The sequence below is a fragment of the Balaenoptera musculus genome, chromosome X (genome assembly GCF_009873245.2).
Source record: "Balaenoptera musculus isolate JJ_BM4_2016_0621 chromosome X, mBalMus1.pri.v3, whole genome shotgun sequence".
Classification (NCBI taxonomy): Eukaryota; Metazoa; Chordata; class Mammalia; order Artiodactyla; family Balaenopteridae; genus Balaenoptera; species Balaenoptera musculus.
Genome location: NC_045806.1, coordinates 62,811,842 through 62,834,267, shown reverse-complemented (window position 1 = coordinate 62,834,267; position 22,426 = coordinate 62,811,842). Strand labels below are relative to the sequence as shown.

Below are 22,426 nucleotides of genomic sequence, written 5' to 3'. Positions count from 1 at the left end.
GAGCCCGTGCTCCGCATCAAGAGAAGCCACCACCATGAGAAGCCCGTGCACCGCAGCGAAGAGTAGCCCCCGCTCACTGAAACCAGAGACAGCCTGCACGCAGCAACAAAGACCCAACACAGCCAAAAAAAAAAAAAAAACTCAAAGCTTAAAACAAACATATCAGTCAAATGCAGTGACACATGGACCTTTTCTGAATTCCTTTTCAAACAAAGAAACTTAAAACAGTTTGGAGACAACAGGAGAAATGTTAATATGGACTGTGTATTAGATCACATTAAAGAATAATTGTTCATTTTGTTAGATGCAATATGGGTATTATAATTATATAAGACTATGTCCTTTTTTAGAAATACAACAGGAATATCTGCAGTAAAACCATATAACTGGGATTTACTTTAAAATTCTACTGCAACAACAGAAAGAAAAATAGATTGTATAGATGAAGTAAAGTGTGGCAAAATGTGAATAACTGTTAAATCTGGGAGATAGATTATGTGAGTTCATTATACCTTTCTCTCTACTTCTGTGTATATTTGATATTTTTCCTAAGAAGTTAAAAAAGAGAAGGAAGAATAATGAAGGTAAATACCTCAAGACGATATTATCGGAGTCGAGAGTTACAATAGTTGCTTCTGTAGCTTGTAGTGAAATTAGTTTGGCAAGAGCCTCTGATGTTTTGCCCTATAAATTAAAACACATATGTTAACAATGCTAAGGAAGAAAACGTCTTATGTAAAATAAAGGCATAATCTTTAACATTTACTTAAAAGACAGCTTTAGGAATGTTAATTAGTTCAAGTCAGAAAATGTTTCACTTTGAAAATATGAAGTACACAAAATATAAAATGTATTATTAGATATAATTTATAAATAAATAATGTAAATTAATAAGAAAAACATCAGAACCCAATAGGTACATGAGCAAAGGACATAAATAGGCAATTCATTTAAGAAGAAATATAATACCTGCTGTATAGAAAAATGTTTATCTCTGCTATTACTGGAAGAAATGCAAACTAAAGCAACTCTATGATACCATTTAATGCCTACTAACTTAGCAAAAATTTAGATAGGAGTCAGTGCTGATGAAGTTGTAGTAAAACTACTTCACTAACATACCCTTTATGGCAAAAATTGTTAAGATTAGTAGCATGAGCCATAGAAAGATTTATGCCCTTTAATCATATCCTTTGTAATTTATCCTAAGATAGTAATTCAGTAGAAATAACTATTAAACATGAATATGTTTAATGCAGGATTACCTAAAATTAAACTCTGGAAACAATCTAACTGAGAACAAAACCAGAATGGTTTAGTAAATTATAGCACATTGATTTGAGAGAATATTATTCAGAAACACTGAGTAATTATCTAGACTGCAAAAATGGGGAAAAAACTTTAAAGTGTTAAGGGCACAAAGTGGTATGGATACCATGTTTGCCACTCTGTGAAATATAAACGTATGTGGAACAGGATTAGAAAGTGATTTCCGTTATACCATGGGATTGTGGGTGAATATTTTTCCATCATTATTTTAAATCTGTGGTCGCATCAGTTTTTCCATTAATAATGTGATATAAGTAAAATAAGTACTCTTAAATGTCTCTTAAAACAAACGTGGACACACTGTATTATCTAAAGTATTAATTCCATAAATTTGGTAAATCTTCTAAAGGAATATTTAACCTAAAATACTGCCAAAACAAAAATACTTCTTTTAGTACATCGTTAACTACATAAATCAATGTATATTTCCAATAATTGGTCTAGAAAATATTATGGTCATTTACCCACCCAAGATTTTAATAAATGTCACCCTTTCTTACTTTACCTTTGCTACATGTTCCAGCCACCGGCCTAGTGCAATAAACACAAATAGCATAGGAGGTGTGTCAAAGAAAGTAACAGGGTTCACTCTGGCTCTCTCATACATTGCAACCAGAAGAATAACCAAAGAATAAGCAAATGCAATGGTAGTTGCCAGCACAATCAGTACGTCCATATTTGCAGTTTTATGCTTCAGTGCTTTGTAGGCCTGAATGTAGAAGTGCCAGCCTCCAAAAAACTGTAATATAGAAACAGTGATTAGTGCTTTTAAAAAAAGCTGAAATTCACATATATACCTCAATAACTAAGATATAGTATCAATGTTAATTTCCTTTGGCTTTTATTTAATCCATAAACAACTAAGGAGAGATTATTTTTTTGGGCTGCACCATGCGGCCTGCAGGATCTTAGTTCCCCAACCAGGGATCGAACCTGGGCCATGGAGAATTCCCCTAAGGAGAGATTTTTTTTAAGCTGAAACAATAGTGCTTGTATTTTAGCAGATACGTGTGTGTGTGTGTGTGTGTGCGTGTGTGTGTGTGTGTATGTGTGGATTCAAATTGTCATACAAGCCCTTGGCAGCTCTCTGCTATGATCCAATGGATATTTCATAATATAAAGAAAGTCAAGTGGTTCTTGGATTCTTCTTTTTGAAGCCAGCAAAAACAAGAACTAGGAAAAGAATTACATTCTTTTGACAATGATTTTTTATATAAAACTCACCTCCCTCTTTTCAAATTCAACCTATCACAAGCTATTGGATCTGTCCACTGTTTTCGTTAGGAAACATAACTGAAAAGCTTATTGTTCATTAGTATAGAGAAACATACTAAGATGTTTTAAAAATCATTATTGCTTTTTATAAGGATCAGAAAAAGGAATAGATCTATTAGATGGAAGTGTTCCACAGTAAAAGTTTATCTCAAAAGAAGAGTTGAAAAGTCCAAAGAAGACATACAGATGGCCAAGAAACACATGAAAAGATGCTCAACATCACTAATTATTTGAGAAATGCAAATCAAAACTACAGTGAGGTATCACCTCACAGTGGTCAGAATAGCCATCATCAAAAAATCTACAAACAATAAATGCTGGAGAGGCTGTGGAGAAAAGGGAACCCTCTTGCACTGTTGGTGGGAATGTAAATTGATACAGCCACTATGGAGAACAGTATTGAGGTTCCTCAAAAAACTAAAAACAGAATTACCATATGACCCAGCAATCCCACTACTGGGCATATACCCAGAGAAAACCATAATTCCAAAAGACACATGCACCCCAATGTTCATTGCAGCACTATTTACAATAGCCAAGTCATGGAAGCAACCTAAATGGCCATCGACAGATGAATGGGTAAAGAAGATGTGGTACATATATACAATGGAATATTACTCAGCCATAAAAAAGAATGAAATTGGATCATTTGTAGAGACGTGGATGGACCTAGAGACTGTCATACAGAGTGAAGTAAGTCATAAAAAGAAAAACAAATATCATATATTAATGCATATATGTGGAATCTACAAAAATGGTACAGATGAACCGGTTTGCAAGGCAGAAATGCAGACACAGATGTAGAGAACAAACGTATGGACACCAAGGGGGAAAGCGCGGGAGGGGGAGGATGATGAATTGGGAGATCGGGATTGACATATATACACTAATATGTATAAAATGGATAACTAATAAGAACCTGCTGTATAAAAAAAAGAAATAGGGCTTCCCTGGTGGCGCGGTGGTTAAAGAATCCGCCTGCCAATGCAGAGGACACGGGTTCGAGCCCTGGTCTGTGAGGATCCCACATGCCGCGGAGCGACTGGGCCCGTGAGCCACAATTACTGAGCTTGCGCGTCTGGAGCCTGTGCTCCGCAACAAGAGAGGCCGCGATAGTGAGAGGCCCGCGCACCGCGATGAAGAGTGGCCCCCGCTTGCCACAACTAGAGAAAGCCCTCACACAGAAACGAAGGCACAACACAGCCATAAATAAATAAATAAAATATTAAAAAAAAAAAAAAAAAAAAAAAAAAAATTAAAAAAAAGAAGAAAACATACAGAGAGTAATGAACTTAAGTGCTATGGAGAAATAATATAACTATTATGATTATTTTATAGAATAAATTAATAATAAATATATCAAAATAAAATATATTTATAATATATTTAATATAATTAATATAAAGATAATTTTAATGCATTTAATATAAAATATAAATATAAAGAAATAAAATATAACATTTTATCAAATTTTTTTCCAACTTAGATTGTTACAGAATATTGAGCAGACAATGTTATGTGGCAGCCTGGATGGAAGGGGAATCTGGGGGAGAATGGATACATGTATATGTACGGCTGAGTTGCTTTGCTGTGCACCTGAAACTACCACAACATTGTTTATCGGCTACACTCCAATATAAAATAAAAAGTTAAAAAAAAAAAGAATATTGTGCAGTTCCCTGTGCTATACAGTAGGTCCTTGTTGGCTATTATCCATTTTAAATATAGCAGCATGTACATGTCAATCCCAGACTTCCTACATGCATATGTATAACTGAATCACTTTGTTGTACACCTGAAACTAACACAACATTGTTAATCAATTGTACTCCAATATAAAATAAAAAGTTAAAAAAAGACAATAAAAATAAAATAAAGTATAACATTTTATTATTATAATAACTTTAAATATAAAGTTACATACAGTAGCAGATATGAATACCAAATTCACAACTGAAGATGAATTGAACTGTTATTCTCTGCTTTGTCATTAAACAGTATCCTTCGGGGTTAAAATGGAATTTATTGTCTACTTTAACCACTCAGTTTAAGATTATTTTTGTAAAGCATCCAGCATAAAATGATCGTACTTCTGGCCAATATTTGTTGTACAATTGAAAATAGCCTCACCTGCCACATTTTGGCTATTTTTCATTATTAACAAATATACTTGCTAACATTTCACTTGCCTGTACAGGTACACACAATAAAAAAGATAGCAAATTCATAATGGACAATCCTGGCAGGATCTGGCGCTCCAGGAACATAGAAGAATGAATGCTAATCATTTCTTCTTGGCTCATGTTCTGATTATGGTGAAGAGTTGCAAGGTGGTGGTCCATAACCATCATATATATCATCAGCCCCATTACAGGAATACAGAAAAACAGGCTCACAAGAAAGGCCCGTCGCCATCTAGTATAGAAAAGAAAAATCATTTGAGTAAATAGGTAATGGTTAAAGATTCTATGTACTATAAGGAAATATAACTTGTGACCAATTCCCACCCACTGTAAGGATGATATTGAAAAAACTGACATGCTAACAGTTTGTTAAATTTGTAAAGAGGAATCAAAATCTGTTTTTCACTGACATTCCAAAAGTACTTACTGTCTTATCTCTCGTTTATGGTCTAGGTGGCTTGCTGACCGGTCCTTCTTGACCAAAGAAGCTTCAAAACCTAAGCTCTAAGGAAATTCATGAGAAAACAATTACTTCACTGAATGTATAAATATTACCTACAGAAATTCTAAGCTGTGGTATTGTCATTAAGAACAACTCAATTCAATTACTAAGTGCAAGTCATTCTGGGGAATATAAAGATGAAGATGTGCTTCCTTCTCTTAATTACCTTTGTTTCTAATCTTTCATCAAAGAAATGAGTATTTTCTCAACTCTAGTTAATGTCTATCCTACTGTTCTCAAACTACTGATTTAACTCAAGTGCAGTTGTCCTCAGTAGAGGTTCTTATATCAAGAAGTCAACTAAAGCCTCCAATAAGTAATTTTGGAAAAAAGCAGAATCTATTACTTGGTCAGGGCGACAGAGTGTATGATGACCTAATAAAGACAGAATTGAGATATATACACTACTATGTATAAAGTAGATAACTAATAAGAACCTACTGTATAGCACAGGGAACTCTACTCAATACTCTGTAATGACCTATATGGGAATAGAATCTAAAAAAGAGTGGATATATGTATAACTGATTCACTTTGCTGTACAGCAGAAACTAACACAACATTGTAAAGCAACTATACTCCAATAAAAAAAAGAGAATTCAGCAGTAAAATCATAAATCGTACACTTAGACAAGCATCTACTAGTACTGATGTATATTAATCACTTTATTTTTAATTTTAGCTTGGACATCTATCAAGTCATTGATCCATCCATCCCCTGAAAGTACAGAAAACTGAATAATAGGCCACAAAAGCTAGCACCATACTAAATATATTATTCAAGGGTTTGCATATGCAGTCTTTACTCTTGTTGTACCAGAAAAAAGAACACGAATAAAAATTTTCCACAATAAAATAAAGTACAGAAAGAAAATTACACCTAAGTAAGACTCATATGAACATAGACAGTAACATACACTATATTTTGAACTGCTAGGGAAAATGCTGCCATCTTACATTTCTTGGCAGTATAACACAGTGAAAAGAGCAAGCATGAGCATTGGAGTCAGAAAGATTAGGCTCAAATCCCAGCTATGACACTTACTACCTATGTGACTTTGGGGAAGTAACTTATCTCGTAACCTGAGTTTCCTCACCTCCAAAGTGAAGATGACAGCACTGTTGTGAGAATTACATCAAGAGTTGAAGCTTTGCAATTTTGGTAACTGGCACATAGTAGATACTCAATAATGCTAGCTTCACAAAGATGTTAATGGTATTACTACCTACATTAACAGGATCTTACCTGAATGATTAATATGCTTTTTAGATCATTAGAACACCAATGCTAGACCACAGTGAAACTTCTAAAGCACTTTCACATGTATTACCACTTAAGATTTACTGAAGACTGCAGGATGAATTTGTCACAGAGAAAAAGATTTGGTCTTTTAAATTTCTTACTTTAACTATGATATCATTTGCTTTGACCTAACAAACAATACAGCATCTAGCAGGATGCTTCACTTTCTTAGTGATTAACATGAATTTTACTCATAACAAATTGTACTTTGCTTACATTTTCTAAATATTTTTAAATGATCTGTGGTTCTGCCTTAAGTCTGCTCCTGATTAATAGTGCCAATATGCCTTTACCTAATTCTTCCTGACGAAGACCAAAAAAAAAAACAAAACAAAAAGGCAGACACACTTACATTAAATTTTGAGACAGACGTTGTCTATAGAGGTAAACAAAGGAATCAGATTTTTCTCATCATCTCTATCTGATACAAACCAGAAGTGATTCAAGGGAGTGCTGACTAGATAGGTAAGAACACAGAAATGCAAAGTCTTGGCACTTACTTCAATTGTATGAATAATATCTCTGGGACCAATAATTTCTGGATCATATTTAATATGTGCTTTGTTGGTTGCCAGGGCCACAGAGCAGTAGAAGATCCCTCCATGTTTTGTGAGGGTAGACTCTATTTTATGTACACAGGAGGCACATGTCATTCCTCTCACCTGTTAAAGACAAAGGCTTTGTTATTCATAAATATACTTTTTTCCTCCATTAAATGTGAGTTATTACTTTAAACTAAAAGAACTCTTGTAACAAGGAATTAACACACAAGATCTTATCTGCACTATTCATATGCTTTAGATTATGATCATTAGATCACTGTTTTTATATCACATTGAACAAAGATATGGTCCCAGCTGCAACATTAAGGATCTCATTAAGTCTCCCTCTTCCTGTTATTACTCAGTGATAGAGGACTTGACAACTATCATTGCTTCTTGTATTCAATGCCTTGCTTCCCTCTAGATTTTTTTCACCCTGCTAAAGTATATAAGTATGTATGTGTATATATATATATATATATATATATATATATCCTTTAGTATTACTTCTAGTGAAGGTTAATGGATAACAAAAGTGTTCTACCTTTGTCCAAAAATGTATTTTGCCCTATGTCTTGATTGAGGTTATACTTTAGTTGGGTATTAAATTCTAAAATGGAGGGGCAGGACTTCTGGAATGACTGTGTGAGGAGCTCAACAAATCATTTCCCCAAAGAGCAATGATAAAACTGGACAAAAGTTTCAAAAACCAACCACTGAAAGATTACAGGAAGTAACTAAAAAGAGTACACAACAAATTACAAAGTACTTATTCAAGAATATCCACCAAAAGAATATCATTAATAGTGGAGTGAGGATTTCTGAAAATTCTCTCCTCCACAAAAGCAGTGAGAAAACTGGCAAAAGTTGTTGGAACCACCTTTTTCAGAAAAGTTGGAAAAAAGGGAACCCTTGTACACTGTTGGTGGGAATGTAAATTGCTGCAGCCACTATAGAAAACGGTATGGATTTTCCTCAAAAAACTGAAAATAGAACTACCATATGACCCAGCAATTCCACTCCTGTGTATATACCCAAAGAAAGCAAAAACACTAATTAAAAAAGATGCATGTACCTCAATGCTCATAGCAGCATTATTTATAATAGCCAAGATATGGAAGCAACCTAAGTTCCATCAATAGATGAATGGATAAAGTAGATGTGATACACACACACACACAAAGACACACACACACACACACACACACACACGATGGAAAACTACTCAGCCATAAAAAAAAGAATGAAATTTTGCCATTTGCAACAACATGGATAGACTTGGAGGGTATTATGCTTAGTGAAATAAGTCAGACAGAGAAAGACAAATACTGTATCTTATCATCTATATGTGGAATCTAAACAATAAAACAAGCAAACGAATATAATAAACAGAAACCTACACATAGAGAACAAGCTAGTGGTTACAAATGGGGAAAGGGAAAGGGGTTGGGGCAAGATAGGGGTAGGGATTAAAAGGTACAAACTACTATGTACAAAATAAATAAGCTATGAGGATATACTGTACAGCACAGGATATATAGCCAATATTTTACAATAACTTTAAATGGAGTATAATCTGTAAGAATTTTGAATCACTATGCTGTACACCTGAACTAATATTGTAAATCATCTACACCTCAATTTTAAAAACTGATTAAAAAAGAAATATGAAAATTAAACAAAAGCTTACAGCAATGTAGGAAGCATTTATTCAAGAAAATCAGATGAATTCCAATAAAACAGCAAGCTATATGGCATTACAGTTTGCCATATTCCCATCCCCTCTCCTCCAGCTCTGGGGTAGCCATGAAGACCGATAGGCCACAATCATGGTGAAAAACAGCATCAGGGGAGCTACCAGAGAGGACAGAAAAGGACTGGAGTACCTTCAAAGCCTCATTCCCAGAGAACTGTCATTATTTGGCCTGTCTGATGGTTCTCTGAAATATCCCACTTGCAAAGATGTCTGTTTGTCCTGATGATCTCAGTGAATACAAAAAGCCTTTTCCCCAGGAGAATTTGTCAGAAACAATTAGAGGAAATTATTTAACCTTGTGGCTGCCTGAGCCAATGGATAACAGTTGGGGCGAACAACAGACTAACAAAAAAAGCCTAAAAAGGAAAGCCAGGAAGCAAGATGTCCATAAGCACTCCAACATATTCCTAGGAATCTAGAAGGCCATGCACATGCATAGGGTTATGCACATGTCCAGGGCTGTGTGTATGTTCAGAAAAGAACTGAAAAGGCCCTAACTTCTCACCTCAGGCTGACCTTTAGGCTCCATAGAAGCAGGAGTCGAAGGCTAAGGCAAAACTGACAACTGCATGGCTGAGTGTTCAAGGCATGCCCCAACATTTACAAAGAGCTCTTTAGCAAAGACTGGGAGACTTATCGGTTCCAGATATTTAAGGCAATCACTGTCTGATCATTAGCTGACAACTGAGCTAACTAAACAGAGATTTCAGTGGCCACACACAACAAAGAACATAGACTTTATAGAATTAGTTCAGAAGTCACTGAACAAACAATAACAATGACAAACAGCAACAAATAACAAACCCTGATGAGAGGGGAAGAATCTTATTTCCAGAGTTACTACATTATATTTTCAACAAAAAACTTTCAGACATACAATGAAACAAGAAAGTATGGCCTATACACAGGAAAAAAACTTTCCCTGACGAAGCCCAGACATTGGATTTACTAGGCAAAGATCTTGAATCAGCTATTTTAAATATATTCACTGAACTAAAGGAAATGATGTCTAAAGAATTAAAGGAAAGTATGAGACTGATACCCCACCAAACAGAGAGTATCAATAAAGACAGATTATTAGAAAGGCCCAGTGGAAGTTTGGAGTTGAAAAGTACAATAATTGAAATGAAATCAGTGCCTATAGGGAAATTTATAAGTGCCAATATTTTAAAATAAGAAAGATCTCAAATAAATAACCTAACTTTCTACCTTAAGACACTAGAAAAAGTAAAACAAATTAAACCTAAAGCAAACAGATGGAAGGAAATAACAAAGATTACAGTGAAAATTAACAAAAGAGAGAATAGAGAAAATCAACAAAACCAAAAGTTGATTACTTGAAAAGATTGACAAAATTGACAAACTTTTGGCTGGAGTGATGAAGGAAAAAAAAAAAAAAGAAGACTCAAATGATTAATATCAAGAATGAGGACTGACTGCTAATAGGTATGGGGTTTCTTTTTTGGGGTAATGAAAATGTTTTGAAATTTGATAGTGGTGATTAGCTGTACAACTCTGAGAATATACTAAAAACCACTGAATTGTACACTTTAAAAAGGGTGAGTTTTATGGTATGTAAATTATATTTCGATAAAGCTATTAATTTTTAGAAGTCTCTAAAAAGTACAAACCAACCCATTCTTTTTAATAGCTGCTTAGTATCCCATGGTATGGATGTATGTATCAGTCTCCAATGACTGACATTTAGTTTGTTTCCTATCTTTTGCTATTATAAAAATACTATAATGAACATCTTTGCACACATATCATTTCATACATATCCAAATATGTCTGCTGGATAATTTCCTACAAGCGGAGCTTCTGAGGCAAAGGCTATGTGCAATTTTACTTTTGATAGATATTGCCAAATTCTTCTGTTGAGTCCTTGTCTCAATTGACATTCCACCAGCAATATATGAGAGATCAAACACAGTGTTAAGAAAATTGCTTTTTAACTTTACCAATCTCACAGATGGAAAATGGCATTTCAGTGCAGTTTTAATTTGCTTTACTCTTATTAAAAGTGACATCGAACATTTTTTCATTTAAGGATGTATTGTTTTGGCTTTTCTGTGAACTGTCAGTTCATATCCTTTACCATCTTTCTTTTGGGTTGATGGCTCTTATTGATCTACAACAGTTCTTCATATATTAAGGAAATTAACCTTCATTTATGATATAAATTACAATTATTTTACTTGCCTTTTGACTTTGTTTATGGTGTTTTTCTCCCAAGAAGAAATTTTTATGTACCTGAAGTTATCAACCTTGTCTTTTATGGATTTTGTATGATATTTAGAAAGACTCTTCCTACTCTAATATTATTTTTTAAATGATAGATTGGATGTTATCACTGGGAAAAGCTAGGTAGAGGCTACAGGGAAATCCTCTGTACTATTTTTGCAATTTCTTTGTGAGTTTAAAATTATTTCCACAATGGACTGATGGACTGATGTATGATAAAACAAATACAGTAAAATGTTAATTGTAGAATCTATGCAGTGTGTATAAGAATGTTCAACTGTACAATTCTTTTGACTTTCCTGATGTCTGAAATTTTTAAAATAGAATATTGAAAAAAGCTCCAAATATTTCTTCTAGTAATTTCATGGTTTTATTTTTTACATTCAAATTTTTGTTTGAGCTGGAAGTTATTTGGTACAGGGTTAAATTTTTTGTTATAATTATTTAAGTTATACAAGTAAAACTTGATTGGCTGAGTTGGAGAAAATGTCATTTTAAACCAATATGCCTTATACCTGGTTTTATGACTTTATTTATAAAATTTGTCTTTAATGCATCTAGAATTTATTCTTTTACGTGCTACTAGGTAGGAATCATACTATATTTTAAAAGTTGATTTTCATTTATTCATTCAAACTCAATTCTTGTTTATTGGTTCTTAATAGAGATGATTATCTTTTACATTCTATGCTTGAAGGCCACCGTTGTCATATCTTTCCAGTTTCCTTAATTTTCATTTTATGTTTTATTGTCCCAACATTTTAATTATCTTTCAAACTCTTTTCTGAATTCTTGCCAAGTTTTTCCTGCAAATTCTATTAACCACACAAAATGTCTTACTTACAACAAGTTCCAAAACACCATCCCCTTCATCAGCATTTTCCATCACAGAGGCTCCAAATCCAAGCTCTCGGATTAACTCGGCTATCATCGGGGGTTGTATGACAGCAGGGTTATATCTTACTTCTGCCTTCCCAGCCATCAGAGCCACAAGTACAGAATATATTCCTAGGAATATTGAAAAGAAAAACAATTCAGATAACATTTCTCATAAAAATAATAATCTTATAATAGTTTTTTTTTCATTTAACTGTGAAAGGATTAAGTGAATCTGGAGAAATTTATTTCTTAACTTTTATACAGTCTTGAACCCCAATCAAATAAAACGACTTGAAAAGACGGCCTCATTTTTAAAAACTTTTTAGTATGGAAATTTTCAAATACATACACACACACACACACACACACACACACAAAAGAGAAAACAACATAATAAACTTGATGTACCCATCTCTCAGATTCAATAATTATCAATAACACTGGGCTGCTCTTGTTTCATATATATTCCTACCCACTCACTCCCTGCCCTTTACCCTGATTATTTTGAAGCAAATCCCAGATATCGTATCATATGTAAATATTTAAATACATATCACTAAAAGATAAGACACTTTTCTTTAAAAAAGAACCATAATACCATTATCAAACCTAAAATAATTCCTCAATATCATCAAATATCCAGGCAATGTTCACATTTCCACAACTGTCTTACAACTGTTTAACACTGTTTGTTTGTTTGCTTGAATTGGGATCCAAATAATGCCCATGAATTGTAATCGACTGAGACCTTATCATGTAAATATAAAGTATTTTTAGAAACTCATAAGACAGAGTCCTAGAGAAAGGAACTCGTGTACTTAGGAAATGACTACAGTTGTAGCAAAGAACCCAAGAATATACCAACATACACATTACAATATTGCCAAATAACAGTAATTTCTTTCTCAAGTTTTACTGTCTGACACACACTAATCTAAAATGCTCTTATTCCTAAGAAAAAAAAAGTGCCACACAACTTAACAAAGAAGTTCAATTTATGGCAGTCATGCTGTTCTCTGCTATAAGCATTTTGTTAACAACCATCCCACTTCTCTAGGCCAGCTATTGCAGTCACTGCCAGGAAGAAAATTAATAACGTGAAGCAGAAACAGCAGTTCTTTCTAGGAATCAGCAGCACTTGGTGGCTACCTGACAGGGAATAGGGATCAACAGTCCATAGGTTAGCTCTGGGTTTTAACAAAAAGAAAAAAATCCACATATTAATTTAATAATAGTTTTCAATAAGAAGACAAAGTATCTAATATAATCTAAGTTTTCTGTATAAAAGTGGTTAAAAAAATAAAATACTATTCTTTTCTTTGGAAAAAATAATGGTTACACACAGGGTTTTGTGGGTACCAAATAATTCAGAAGATAAGATCACAGGAAAGTATCAGTAATAAGAGAAGGGTATAGAGAAAGTAGGAAAAAAATCTTGCTTCAGTTGAATGTAATCTACAGCCAAAGAGAAAGAGAAAATCTGGTTTTTCAAGTTTCAAAAACATGTTTCATACTTATATAAATTATGGACAATTTTTAAAATTCTTACTTCAAAATATAATTAGAACTCTATCAATTCATTTTTTAAAATATAATGCAGATGAAACTGAGGGAAGACCAGTGCCACTTAATTAAAAAAACAAAAGTGAATGTAGTGACCCCAGCTAGGGCAATGGTATGCCTAATTGGGTTAGGAGGAAGTAAAGGGGTAGTAGAAGGTAACTGGAAGTATCAGCTTAATGGATTAAAAAAGAAAAAAGATCTGTAACTGTAATTTGTAACAGGCATTGCTTGTCTCATGAGAAAGGCTATTTCTGAACTGCCCCAAAAGAGTTTGTTCTAAAATTAAACAGACCCCTTGAAAACTTCTTTTTGCTTTCATTTGCTTGCAACCTCCCTCCTGTTCTTTTTTTTTTTAAACTAATTAATTAATTTATTTATTTTTGGCTGTGTTGGGTCTTCGTTTCTGTGCGAGGGCTTTCTCTAGTTGCGGCGAGCAGGGGCCACTCTTCATCGCGGTGCGCGGGCCTCAAACTGTCGCGGCCTCTCTTGTTGCGGAGCACAGGCTCCAGACGCGCAGGCTCAGTAATTGTGGCTCACAGGCCTAGTTGCTCTGCGGCATGTGGGATCTTCCCAAACCAGGGCTTGAACCGTGTCCCCTGCATTGGCAGGCAGATTCTCAACCACTGCACCACCAGGGAAGCCCCCTCCTGTTCTTTTTTAATCACTCAAAGTGTAATTTAGCCCTGACTGCATTCTAATTAGATATAATGGAGGCTGAAATGAAGGATACAGAAATGACAGAATGCGAATAAGATCATATTAAACTGAAGATGGCTCTAGTGTATAACATACATTTTGTTACAATAATGTTCTGGCCTTTACATTTAAGGTGATTCTACTGGCTACAGAATTGCATTATTACTATATATACTTTGAGTTATTTCCCCAATAGTGGGGATAAGCTTATAATAATCATATTTATTCAGCCCTTCTGACTAACAGCATGTATCATTAAGATTATCTTGGGCGAAGACTGCTTGAGTACCAAACCTATGACTTCAGGCTCATTAAACATACTCACATATCTCTATGGTTAACAAATCTACTATGCATACTGAGAAGTCCATTAATGTGAGTGCAAAATTATAAGCTAAAACATCTGAGTGTGACTGAATAAAAAAATTTATTGTAGAATGGCTTGAAGATGGTGGACTAGAAGGACGTGCTCTCACTCCCTCTTGCGAGAGCACCAGAATCACAACTAACCGCTGAACAATCATCGACAGGAAGACACGGGAACTCACCAAAGAGATACCCCACATCCAAAGACAAAGGAGAAGTCACAATGAGACGGTAGGAGGGGTGCAATCACAGTAAAATCAAACCCCATAACTGCTGGGTGGGTGACTCACAAACTGGAGAATACTTATACCACAGAAGTCCACCCACTGGAGTGAAGGTTCTGAGCCCCACATCAGGCTGCCCAACCTGGGGGTCCAGCAACGGGAGGAGGAATTCCTAGAGAATCAGACTTTGAAGGCTAGCAGGATTTGATTGCAGGACTTTGACAGGACTGGGGGAAACAGAGACTCCACTCTTGGAGGGCACACACAAAGTAGTGGGCACATCGGGACCCAGGGGAAGTAGCAGTGACCCCATAGGAGACTTAACCAGACCTATCTGCTACTGTTGAAGGGTCTCCTGCAGAGGCGGGGGGTGACTGTGTCTCACCGTGAGGACAAGGACACTGGCAGCAGAAGTTGTGGGAAGTATTGCTTGGCGTTAGCCCTCCCAGAGTCTGCCATTACTCCGACCAAAGAGCCAGGTAGGCTCGAGGGTTGGGTCGCCTCAGGCCAAACAAGCAACAGGGAGGGAACGCAGCCCCACCCATCAGCAGACAAGCAGATTAAAGTTTTACCCAGCTCTGCCCTCCAGAGCAACACCCAGCTCTACCCACCACCACTCCCTCCCGTCAGGAAACTTGCTCAAGCCTCTTAGATAGCCTCATCCACCAGAGGGCAGACAACAGAAGCAAGAAGAACTACAATCCTGCAGCCTGTGGAACAAAAACCACATTCACAGAAAGATAGACAAGATGAAAAGGCAGAGGACTATGTACCAGATGAAGGAACAAGAAAAAACCCCAGAAAAACAACTAAATGAAGTGGACATAGGCAACCTTCCAAAAAAAGAATTCAGAATAATGAGAGTGAAGATGATCCAGGATTTTGGAAAAAGAATGCAGGCACAGATCAAGAAGACGCAAGAAATGTTTAACAAACACCTAGAGGAATTAAAGAAAAAACACCTACAAAAATTAAAGAACAAACAAACAGAGATGAACAATACAATAATTGAAATGAAAAATACACTAGAAGGAATCAATAGCAGAATAACTGAGGCAGAAGAATGGATAAGTGACCTGGAAGACAGAATGGTGGAATTCACTGCTGCAGAACAGAATAAAGAAAAGAGAATGAAAAGAAATGAAGACAGCCTAAGAGACCTCTGGGACAACATGAAACACAACAACATTTGCATTATAGGGGTCCCAGAAGGAGAAGAGAGAGAGAAAGGACCCAAGAAAATATTTTAAGAGATTATAGTTAAAAACATTCCTAACATGGGAAAGGAAAGAGCCACCCAAGTCCAGGAAGCACAGAGAGTCCCATACAGGATAAACCCAAAGAGAAACACTCCGAGACACATAGTAATCAAACTATCAAAAATTAAAGACAAAGAAAAATTATTGAAAGCAGCAAGGGGAAAACAACAAATAACATACAAGGGAACTCCCATAAGGTTAACAGCTGATTTCTCAGCAGAAACTCTACAAGCCAGAAGGGAGTGGCATGATATACTTAAAGTGATGAAAGGGAAAAACCTACAACCAAGATTACTCTACCCAACAAGGATCTCATTCAGATTCGAGGGAGAAATCAAAAGCTTTACAGACAAGCAAAAGCTAAGAGAATTCAGCACCACCAAACCAGCTCCACAACAAATGCTAAAGGAACTTCTCTAAGTGGGAAACACAAGAGAAGAAAAGGACCTACAAAAACAAACCCAAAACGATTAAGAAAATGGTCATAGGAACATACATATTGATAATTACTTTAAACGTGAATGGATTAAATGCTCCCACCAAAAGACACAGGCTTGCTGAATGGATACAAAAACAAGACCCATATATATGCTGTCTACAAGAGACCCACATCAGACCTAGGGACACATACAGACTGAAAGTGATGGGATGGAAAAAGATATTCCATGCAAATGGAAATCAAAAGAAAGCTGGAGTAGCTATACTCATATCAGATAAAATACACTTTAAAGTAAAGAAATGTTACAAGAGACAAGGAAGGACACTACATAATGATCAAGGGATCAATCCAAGAAGAAGATATAACAATTATAAATATATATATGCACCCAACATAGGAGCACCTCAATACATAAGGCAACTGCTAACAGCCAAAAAAGAGGAAATTGACAGTAACACACTAATAGTGGGGAACTTTAACACCTCACTTACACCAATGGACAGATCATCCAAACAAAAAATTAATAAGGAAACAGAAACTTTAAATGACACAATAGACCAGATAGATTTAATTGATATTTACAGGACATTCCATCCAAAAACAGCAGATTACACTTTCTTCTCAAGTGCACATGGAACATTCTGCACGACTGATCACATCTTGGGTCACAAATCAAGCCTCAGTAAATTTAAGAAAATTGAAATCATATCAAGCATGTTTTCTGACTGCAACACTATAAGATTAGAAATGAATTACAGGAGGGCTTCCCAGGTGGTGCAGTGGTTGAGAATCTGCCTGCCAATGCAGGGGACATGGTTCAAGCCCTGGTTTGGGAAGATCCCACATGCCACAGAGCAACTAGGCCCGTGAGCCACAATTACTGAGCCTGCGCTTCTGGAGCCTGTGCTCCACAACAGGAGAGGCCACGATAGTGAGAGGCCCGCGCACGGCGATGAAGAGTGGCCCCCGCTTGCCGCAACTAGAGAAAGCCCTCGCACAGAAACGAAGACCCAACACAGCCAAAAATAAATAAATAAATAAAATTAAATATTCACCTACAATTAAAAAAAAAGGCATTCAAGATCCCAGTTCCTCAAGATAATTACTATAATAGTATACATCCTTTAAAAAAAATTGAATTACAGGGAAAAAAACGTAAAAAATACAAACACATGGAGGCTAAACAATACGTTACTAACTAAGAGATCACTGAAGAAATCAAAGAGGAAACCAAAAAATACCTAGAGACAAATGACAATGAAAACACCACGACCCAAAACCTATGGGATGCAGCAAAAGCAGTTCTAAGAGGGATGTTTATAGCTATACAAGCCTTCCTCAAGAAACAAGAAAAATCTCAACTAAACAATCTAACCTTACACCTAAAGGAACTAGGGAAAGAAGAACAAACAAAACCCGAAGTTAGCAGAAGGAAAGGAATCATAAAGATCAGAGCAGAAGTAAATGAAATAGAAACAAAGAAAACAATAGCAAAGATCAATAAAACTAAAAGCTGGCTCTCTGAAAAGATAAACAAAATTGATAAACCATTAGGCAGACTCATCAAGAAAAGAGGGAGAGGATTCAAATCAATAAAATTAGAAACGAAAAAGGAAAAGTTACAACAGACACCACAGAAATACAAAGCATCCTGAGAGACTACTACAAGCAACTCTATGCCAATAAAATGGACGACCTGGAAGAAATGGACAAATTCTTAGAAAGGTATAACCTTCCAAGACTGAACCAGGAAGAAATAGAAAATATGAACAGACCAATCACAAGTAATGAAATTGAAACTGTGATTAAAAATCTTCCAACAAACAAAAGTCCAGGACCAGATGGCTACACAGGTGAATTCTATCAAACATTTAGAGAACAGCTAACACCCATCCTTCTCAAACTCTTCCAAAAATGTGCAGAGGAAGGAATACTCCCAAACTCATTCTATGAGGCCACCATCACCCTGATACCAAAATCAGACAAAGATACTACAAAAAAAGAAAACTACAGACCAATATCACTCATGAATATACATGCAAAAATCCTCAACAAAATACTAGCAAACAGAATCCAACAACACATTAAAAGGATCACACACCATGATCAAGTGGGATTTATCTCAGGGATGCAAGGATTCTTCAATATATGCAAATCAATCAATGTGATACACCATATTAACAAATTGAAGAATAAAAACCATATGATCATCTCAACAGATGCAGAAAAAGCTTTTGACAAGATTCAACACCCATTTAGGATAAAAACTCTCACAGAAAGTGGGCATAGAGGGAACCTACTTCAACATAATAAAGGCCATATAGAACAAACCCACAGCAAACATCATTCTCAATGGTAAAACACTGAAACCATTTCCTCTAAGATCAGGAACAAGACAAGGATGTCCACTCTTGCCACTGTTTTTCAACACAGTTTTGGAAGTCCTAGCCATGGCAATCAGAGAAGAAAAAGAAATAAAAGGAATCCAAATCGGAAAAGAAGAAGTAAAACTGTCACTGTTTGCAAATGACATGATACTATACATAGAGAATCCTAAAGATGCCACCAGAAAACTACTAGAGCTAATCAATGAATTTGGTAAAGTTGCAGGATACAAAATTAATGCACAGAAATCTTTTGCATTCCTATACACTAAAAACAAAAGATCAGAAAGAGAAATTAAGGAAACACTCCCATTTACCATTGCAAGAAAAACAATAAAATACCTAGGAATAAACTTACCCAGGGAGACAAAAGACCTGTATGCAGAAAACTATAAGACACTGATGAAAGAAACTAAAGATGATACAAACAGATGGACAGATACACCATGTTGTTGGATTGGAAGAATCAATATTGTGAAAATGACTATACTACCCAAAGCAATCTACAGATTCAATGCAATCCCTATCAAATTACCAATGGCATTTTTTTACAGAACTAGAACAAAAAATCTTAAAATTTGTACGGAGACACAAAAGACCCTGTATAGCCAAAGCAGTCTTGAGGGGAAAAAACGGAGCTGGAGGAATCAGGCTCCTTGACTTCAGACTATACTATAAAGGGACAGTAATCAAGAGAATATGGTACTGGCACAAAAACAGAAATATAGATCAATGGAACAGGATAGAAAGCCCAGAGATAAACCCACACACCTATGGTTAACTAATCTATGACAAAGGAGGCAAGGATATACAGTGGAGAAAAGACAGTCTCTTCAATAATTGATGCTGGGAAAACTGGACAGCTACATGTAAAAGAATGAAGTTAGAACACTCCCTAACACCATACACAAAAATAAACTCAAAATGGATTAGAGACCTAAATATAAGACTGGACACTATAAAACTCTTAGAGGAAAACATAGGAAGAACACTCTTTGACATAAATCGCAGCAAGATCTTTTTTGATCCACCTCTTAGAGTAATGGAAATAAAAACAAAAATAAACAAATGGGACCGAATGAAAGTTAAAAGCTTTTGCAAATCAAAGGAAACTACAAATAAGACAAAAACACAACCCTCAGAATGGGAGGAAATATTTGCAAACAAAGCAAGTGACAAAGGATTAATCTCCGAAATATACAAGCAGCTCATGCAGCTCAATATCAAGAAAAACAAACAATCCAATCCAAAAATGGGCAGAAGACCTAAATAGACATTTCTCCAAAGAAGACATACAGACGGCCAAGAAGCACATGAAAAGCTGCTCAACATCACTAATTATTAGAGAAACGCAAATCAAAACTACAATGAGGTATCACCTCACACCAGTCAGAATGGCCATCATCAAAAAATCTACAAACAATAAATGCTGGAGACGGTGTGGAGAAAAGGGAACCCTCCTGCACTGTTGGTGGGAATGTAAATTGATACAGCCACTATGGAGAACAGTATGGAGGTTCCTTAAAAAACTAAAAATAGAATTACCATATGACCCAGCAATCCCAGTACTGGGCATATACGCAGAGAAAACCATAATTCAAAAAGACACATGCACCCCAATGTTCATTGCAGCACTATTTACAATAGCCAGGTCATGGAAGCAACCTAAATGCCCATCGACAGATGAATGGATAAAGAAGATGTGGTACATATATACAAGGGAATATTACTCAGCCATAAAAAGGAATGAAATCGGGTCATCTGTAGAGACGTGGATGGATCTAGAGACTGTCATACAGAGTGAAGTAAGTCAGAAAGAGAAAAACAAATATCGTATATTAATGCATATACGTGGAACCTAGAAAAATGGTACAGATGAACCAGTTTGCAGGGCAGAAGTTGAGACACAGATGTAGAGAACAACGTATGGACACCAAGGGCGGAAAGTGGTGAGGGGGTGGTGGTGTGATGAATTGAGAGATTGGGATTGACATATATACACTAATATGTATAAAATGGATAACTAATAAGAACCTGTTGTATAAAAAATAAAATAAAATTCAAAAATTAAAAAATATATATATATTATAGCTATTTTAAGAATTTGTAACCTAAAATGACAACTTGTACACAATATTAAGTAACTTTTGGACACTTTTACTGCAAGCAAAGATCAGTGATCAAATTATTGGAAGAGAACAATTCTAAACAAACTTGGCTTTGGTCCAGTGCTTGGCCTGGGTATAGTAATATTGAAAGTTATGGATTGTAGTTGTTAGTTTTAAGCATAGCTTTATCAGAAAATTCATGTTTCTTAACATCCATTGCAGCCAAGGTCCATAAAGAATAGTAATCTTATGTATTTCCTTCTGCTATTTGACTACAAACTTCATTGATATTAAAAGGTGGCCATGAGGTAAACAAGACAGGAACTATATCTAAGGGAACAAAACACTAACAAAAACTGTTGTCAGGAAGTCAAGGTTGTCCTGCAAATCACTGATAGTCTTTATGAGGCCTTGGCAAGAGTCATAAACATGGTTACAAAACACATAAGAGGACAAAAAGGACAGAGTCCTCAAACTAGTACATAAAATAACAGGCTTTAAGAGTGTCTTACCTTCTTCTCGTCTTAAATTCCGTTCAATGTTTGCTACACAGGAAGCACAAGTCATACCAGTGACCTGTATGTAACATTTAGATGAAGTCTTTGCCTCCTCTTTGTCATGAATTGGTGTCATCATTTTGGTATGAAATTCATTAGTTGAGGTCAAAAGTGGCATTTCCGATGAGGACTGAGCTATTACTACCAGTGGCTCATTTGTATCTGGTGGACAGGAAAAGATTCTTTTCATTTGAGGTATTCTCCAGCTGCATCCTTGTCACTCATCACAATCCACACCTCCTGGCACTGCCAATCCACTCCTTTAAAACTGTCATGGACCTAGAGCCTAGTGCAATGTTATCTCTACACTTTCTAGGAAGTGACTTCCAAGTTCAACACTGCCCATCCCAATTCTCGGGAAAATCTGAACTAACTGAATAAACAAAACTTTACATCAATATCTTCAAGCCATTATCTCTACCCCAAACCCGAGTAGACAATGGTTTATTAATAGATAGCTCTTATTTTTATCATGAATTTTTATCATTATGTTAACGATTTACATACTGGCAGTAAAGCAATTCGTGATATAGTGAGTGGAACCAAAGCAGTCGGCAAAACAGCACTGAAGTATAATGTCATTTAAAAATTGTTAGAGTGTATATATGAGAACCTGCAAAAGAAAGCCTAGGAGGGTACATATCAAACTATTAATGGTGGCTCCTTCTGGGGAATGGGGTTAAAGCAGGAACAGGATAACAGACAGATGAACAAATTTCCTCTACAGACACTTCTGTATGTTTGAACTTTTAACACCAATATATCGCATTTTTAAAATTAAAGTGCCTTTGCAGACAATGGAAGAAGAGGCAAGGAG

General features: G+C 35.7%; 1 protein-coding gene across 1 annotated transcript in view; it reads right to left on the bottom strand.

Annotated features, from left to right (window-relative positions):
• Positions 1-22,426, bottom strand: part of ATP7A (ATPase copper transporting alpha) — a 151,095-nt gene that overhangs the window by 26,633 nt on the left and 102,036 nt on the right. The window contains exons 5-11 of the mRNA XM_036839792.1: positions 21,565-21,771; positions 11,979-12,142; positions 7,093-7,254; positions 5,215-5,291; positions 4,794-5,019; positions 1,835-2,068; positions 593-684 (exon numbers count right to left, since the gene is read on the bottom strand). Coding sequence (XP_036695687.1) covers positions 593-684; positions 1,835-2,068; positions 4,794-5,019; positions 5,215-5,291; positions 7,093-7,254; positions 11,979-12,142; positions 21,565-21,771 — 1,162 coding nt within the window. The remainder of the gene's footprint in view (positions 1-592; positions 685-1,834; positions 2,069-4,793; positions 5,020-5,214; positions 5,292-7,092; positions 7,255-11,978; positions 12,143-21,564; positions 21,772-22,426) is intronic.